Source organism: Lipotes vexillifer, unplaced genomic scaffold, assembly GCF_000442215.2.
Source record: "Lipotes vexillifer unplaced genomic scaffold, Lipotes_vexillifer_v1.1 scaffold598, whole genome shotgun sequence".
NCBI lineage: Eukaryota > Metazoa > Chordata > Mammalia > Artiodactyla > Lipotidae > Lipotes > Lipotes vexillifer.
Genome location: NW_006777514.1, coordinates 394153 through 400539, shown reverse-complemented (window position 1 = coordinate 400539; position 6387 = coordinate 394153). Strand labels below are relative to the sequence as shown.

Sequence of the window (6387 nt, the reverse complement as noted above, 5' to 3'; positions counted from 1 at the left end):
CGCCGCTGTAGCTGCCTCGGCTAACCTCCTCCTCCTCCTCTAGTTCCCTCCCTCTTCCCTCCTCCCCAGCCGGACAGGGGCCTCTCGGCTGGCTCTACTTCCGGCTCCGCCCACCCACGCCCCCAGTTTTCATTGGAGAACTCTAGCTGCCAATCATGCACATGTCCGCCCTTCCACTACTATTGGCCAAATCAGCCGTCTGTTTGATAGATCCGTGGTCCATTGGTCAATGTTGCTCGGCGGTTGCTGGGTACCGCCTACGAGCTCTCCCATAGGCGGCGCAGGAGGACTGGGCTCGGCGGGGGACACGGCGGCCGCTGCGGGGCTCGATCGGGCAACGGCGACGGCGGTGGCGGCGGTGGCGACTGGTCCTCCTCCTTCACCCCATTGCACCTCCTTTTCTTCCTCTTCCTTTTCTTTCCGGCCGCGTATCGTCCATTTCCCCTCAAGGCGGCCCCGATCCTACGGTACCAAGGAGCTAGGGAGGCCGAGGGTGGGCCCGGCCGTTGGTGCGGGCTTTGGGCCCGGGGCCTTCCGGCCCGAAGCGGGAGCCGGGGGCGGGGCCGGGGCGCTGTTGTCGGCGGTAGGAAGAGGGAGGGGACGGGAAGCCTGACAGCGGTCGCCTCCGCCAGGCGCCTGCTGCCTCCTCCCTTGAGACTGCCGCCAACTCGGCTGTCGAGTTCCCGGGCCCACGGCCGGCAGCTGGGACTCGGCCCTGCCCAGCTAGCGGGCAGGGGCGGTGGGGCGCCGGCGTGCTGGGCTCCGCGCGGGAGGAGGGAGTCTAGACGCCGGGCGCGTCGCGAGCCCCGCCTTTCCCTCCTCCCGAACCCTGGGGCTTGGGCGCCCGGGGAGGTGCAGATCCGGGCGCACCACTGTGGAGGGACTGGGATGAGGAGAGTTGGAGTAAACGTTGGGATTCCAATTTGTGGTGTGGACTTAGGGTGATTTTAAGCACACCTGCGTCGTGGCTGTTGTGGACGTTCTTTTTCGTTTTTTCATCCACCCTTTTTCCTTCCCCCTCCCCCATTTTTTCTTTCCATTTGTTTTTCGTGTTTTACAGTAAAGGCATGACTTCCCAGCACCTCAGGGGAAATAGGGTGCAAGCCCAGAAACTACTTCCACACCACCACTTGTTGAAAAACTGATTTGAAGGCATCTCCGGGTTTGAACAAACTGAAAGTGCCAGGATTTCATGCGTCTTTGGTTTTGCGCTGGAGACCCTTCGCTTCTAGGTATCAAGACGAAAAAAACTGGAAACTAATCTGGTAAACATTTAAACTTGAAAACTTATGTTGAATTTTATTTTTATCTAGTAAATGATTTGCTTCTTTTGTTGGCCAGTTCCTGCTCTTAACTTTGCAACTTCCTCGTTTAAAATATCTTTACTTCTATGGAAAACACTTTCGTTCTTCGGTCCTGTAAACTCGAGCATCCTCTACTGGGTGGATATTTACCTCTGCAGTAACACAAATATACTTTAAAACTTAAAAGATTTTGGAATGTATAGGCCTTTCATATTAGCACAAGTGATCGTGCGTTTTATGCTTCAAAGAATAAGGAACATGTTAATTGTTTTAGAGTATGAAATCCAAAGACAGAAGACTTTTCACATAGAATGATTTAAGCATTACTGGGCACAAATATGTAATGTTTTTCATAAATAGCTTAGAACCACTAATTATAATTGGGACTGACTTGCTGTATGATTATAAAACACATACCATTAACTTAAAGTACAAATATGTGTAATGGTAATTCACTATTTAGTAAGCAGGAATTGTCTTACCTGCCATTGAAAACCTATAACCTAAATAGTATTTGACATGAGAGCCTTGCGTTAAACACATTTTTAATGGGAAAAAAAAGAATTAAACCTATTAAAACCTAAACTTGATCATACTATCCAAAATTTCTTTGGAATGTTGAGTTCTTCTCTGGGGTTATGTCCACAGGTGTCTAATACATAAATTCTTTTGAGAGAGATTTCACGGTAACCAGCTATGAATTCTGTAGCATAGATTAACGGAATACTCCATTGTTTCTGATTACACTTATAAAGTACAGTTCTTCAGAGCATACCTGGGAATTTTTCTCTGATGTATTTATACAGAACAGAATTCCATCTTGAATTCTATCAAATTCATTTCAATTTCTTATATCTAGGTTAAGGTAAGAGTTTAATCCAATGGCATGGCCTCAGGGAATAAATTGTTATCACTTACAACTTCTGTTATCTCAACTTTTCAGTGCCCATAACCTTACAATTTTGGCAATGATCACAAAAATTTGTTTTGGGGTTCAATTGAGAAATTATTAAGCTGCTTCTGAGTTAAATATTTGGAAAAATAGTGAAGATAATCACTTATTCCATATCAGATACAAATTGTGATTGAGCATCTGTCATGTACAAGATACTGTAGTTTTGGTCTAACTTAATAGTTAAATAAGTGAAATAAATATTAGCAAATGTAAATATTATTCTTTAATGAAAAAAAGTGTTAGATAAGGCACTTTGCATAACTTGTCCATCACCTTTTGGAAAGGTATCTTAGTAGAGGTGTATATGCATTAAAAAAAAAATGACTTACTTTGAGCTCTGTATTTTGACTTTAAAATTTAACATCATTGTTGCTACTTTTAATTGCATTTGGCCTGTGTTCTTTCTTGGTTTTTACTTTCTTTCTTCTCAGAACAATTTTGGAAATTATATTCAACTTCATATAGAATTATGCCAGTTTAGTGGCCCACCTGTTTGAACAAACTTTGTACACAGTTCCTTGCAGTTGTTTTCCTAAAATCTGTTGCCCCAGAACTGTGAAGGGAAAGAAGTTCTTTTAAACTTTAACACATATCTAAATTGGATGAGATTAATACCATAAATGTTGACCTGTAGTTAGGTTTTTCTAAAGGATAGTGACATCTGGGATACTTTTTTCATACTTTGAATTTATTTGAATTTCATCAAAATCAAGGAATGGACCTAGTTGTTACTAGTAACTTGCTCTGGTTTTGCCTTCCCTTAACATATCTCAGGTAAGTTAAGACTTAATAGACATACAGTCTATTAATTGGAATTAAGTTTTCTGAAGCCTTTAATCTTAAAATGTTTATACCTACCGTTTTATTATTCCTTCCCTCATGAAGTGTTGATATAACACTCTGTTTCTCTTGTCTTGAAAGAACCCTATTCAAAGTCAGAATGGAAAGATTTGTAGTGACAGCACCACCTGCTCGAAACCGTTCTAAGACTGCTTTGTACGTGACTCCCCTGGATCGAGTCACTGAGTTTGGAGGTGAGCTGCACGAAGATGGAGGAAAACTCTTCTGCACTTCTTGCAATGTGGTTCTGAATCACGTTCGCAAGTCTGCCATTAGTGACCACCTCAAGTCAAAGACTCATACCAAGAGGAAGGCAGAATTTGAAGAGCAGAATGTGAGAAAGAAGCAGAGGCCTCTAACTGCATCGCTTCAGTGCAACAGTACTGCGCAAACAGAGAAAGTCAGTGTTATCCAGGACTTTGTGAAAATGTGCCTGGAAGCCAACATCCCACTTGAGAAGGCTGATCACCCAGCAGTCCGTGCTTTCTTGTCTCGCCATGTGAAGAATGGAGGCTCCATACCCAAGTCAGACCAACTGAGGAGAGCATATCTGCCTGATGGATATGAGAATGAGAATCAACTCCTTAACTCACAAGATTGTTGACAAGGAGGTTACCACCATTGTGATCAAGATAAATAATGTGGAGTATTAAAGTTATGTGTTGATTGTGTGGTTCATTTTTATATTTATTTCATTTTAAATCATGTGATGCAGAATAGTTTTGCAATGTATATATAGTTGCAGGCAAAAAAAAAGAAAACATAAAAAAAAACCTCACTGCAAAACATATTGTTAATTTTAGTCACCAATGGTGTAAAGCAAAACTTAGGGTTTAGAGTGTGCTAGGATACCTGAAACCTGATGGTTATCTTTAAAATTGATGGGTTTTCTCCTGAAATGTTTGTGCATGGAAGAACTGCCCTGCTTTTTTACCCTATTGCCATGTATGATTATTCCTTGTGAGATTACCTAATTACTTGGATTGAAGACTAGCCTAGGAAATTGAAGCTGCTGCCAGGCAATACCACTCACAGTAAATTAAAGGAATTATTTCTGATTAGAGGATCCTCAAAAAGGAAGTTTCCCATCCTCAAAATGGTGGGAAACTATTCTTACATCTTCAGATTCCTAGCAGAAAATGATTGTTTATTTCAGACTATGCTTTACTTGTATATGATGTAGTTAACTATCTTTCAGTTCCTCACTGTCTTTTTTCCTTTTTTTTTTAAAGGCTTATTGTTGTATTTAGTAGCAGCTTCAAGTGACCAAAAGACTAAAATCTTTTAATGTCAGTGCCAAAAGCCACCGGGAATTTTGCAGTGACACGATTTTAGTCTTGTACTATAAACACAAATTTTCGAACCATAGCTTTCATTTCAAGCCTCATCTTGAATTTGCAAACTTTTTTTTTTATGTCATGGTGTTAAAAGACTTCAAGATTGGCATTTTAATTTAAACAGGTAGACATTTTATGATTGAGTTTCCTGTTTTTACAGAGAATTAGTAATTACTTTTTGGCTGACAGATCAGATGATAAGGAAATTACTTTTTATGCATTAATTTTTCCACAGGATTTTATAAGAGTTTATTTAGATAGACTAGAAACAAGTTTACTTACTTTCAGTTTTATGTGCTTTGCCTCTGGTGGTATAAGGTTTTTAAACATAGATGGTAAACCATTGTCTAAAAGTACTGGCAAGATTTTTGTAATGGAGATCTGGCAGTATCCTGCATAACTGTTTGGGTGAGGAAATAATCAATTCTGTTAAAGGTCAACCATGTTCAGGAAATGATCTCTATCTGAATTCCACTATCCTGTAAGGTTATTAAAGTGGCTTAGCCCAGGTATGTCCTCTTTGTTGGATACCCAAATTATATTTAAAAAAGATTAAACAGCTGAAAACTTGGAGTAGAGCTTTAAAAAAAGTCTTAAAGTCTTTAAAAACATTCAACTTAAAAGTCTTTATAAAGTATATTTCTATTACAAAGCACTGACAAAAGATGCCCTATGTGACTTAGAGGGAGTTATCTTTGAGGTCATTTTACCACAAGTCTTCATTAAAAAACAGCCAAAGTGAATAAGAAAAAGATTAGGTATTAGGTTTTTCAGAATCGGCTTTCCATGTCTAAGTTTTTTTGGTGGACTTAAGTTCCTAGTATGAGGCGTCAAAGTGTCCATCTTATTTTAGATTTTATGTGGGCTTTTTGTTGTTTTCATTTTTAAATAAGTCTGCCACCAAAAAAAAAAAAAAAAAAACACTTGTCAAAATTTGAGCTACCAGTTTTTCTCATGTTCAGTTATGTTAAAGTAGCACAATTAATGCCCAGAATAGTGCTCTCATTTGTTAAGCACATGCAAGAGGAAACCAGCGGCAAAACATAACCAAAATGTACTTTGCTTTTACTTCCTCTAGTAAAGAATTTGCAGGCAACCATGTTTAACTCGAATTATCTAAGATGGTACAATATCTAAGAAACTCGGAAAATAATTGATTTTTATAGCACTATTTTCAGAATACAAAGATAAGGTTAGATATACAATCATTCTAATTTTTTCAAGACTTTCATGTGATTCAGACTGCTCCCTGTTGTTTGGACATTAATTTGCACTAACAGCAAACACTTAGTGGCAGAACGGCTTTGAGTAGTCCTAAACAGTAAACCGGATGACGTACTAGAAAAATACCAATAATTCACATTTGAGTTTCTAGCAGTTATAACTAATTTGATGATCATTTAGGTCCCATATAGCTTAATGTATTTCTCCAGGCTCCTAACTTTTTGTATATCCAGTATATCTAGGGGCATAATCCGTCCTCCTGTTAGGATTATATCATGTCCTTAGAAGCGTTTTCCATCCTGTTGTGGAGGTTTAATGTGTTTCTTTACTGATTATGAAACTTTTCGTTCCCTGAAACTGGTTAACTTGACTTCACAGTTAAAAAGATAAGGCAGAATGATTGTCTTAGCCTGCTCAAACTGGTACAAATCTGTGAAACCATGGTTAGCATACGTTGGGTAACAAATGGAGAATGTCTAAGAGGCATATGCTGCTGTGGAGGTGTGGACGTGTGTACAGAGCTCTCAATCTTAACTATATAGTGTTAGTGTGATGCTATACTATTGGGAAAAATAGCACATTTTTTCTATTTTATAAGTTGTATGCATAAACATAAGATTTGTAATGTTTCATTTATAAACTGCCTTCAACACATGCTTACCTGTTAATAGTGTTTTCTCAAAGTATGATAGTATGTCTTCCAGAATTTCACTATATGCTTACAGTA

At 39.4% G+C, this 6387-nt stretch overlaps 1 protein-coding gene across 1 annotated transcript; it reads left to right on the top strand.

The window, feature by feature from the left end:
* Nucleotides 1-274: 274 nt before the first annotated feature.
* On the top strand, nt 275-5350 carry CGGBP1 (CGG triplet repeat binding protein 1). Its single transcript, XM_007451163.1, has 3 exons — nt 275-467; nt 1061-1265; nt 3181-5350. The coding sequence occupies exon 3, from the start codon at nt 3200-3202 to the stop codon at nt 3701-3703; it is 504 nt and encodes a 167-aa protein (XP_007451225.1). The 5' UTR covers nt 275-467; nt 1061-1265; nt 3181-3199; the 3' UTR covers nt 3704-5350.
* The last annotated feature ends 1037 nt before the right edge of the window (nt 5351-6387 follow it).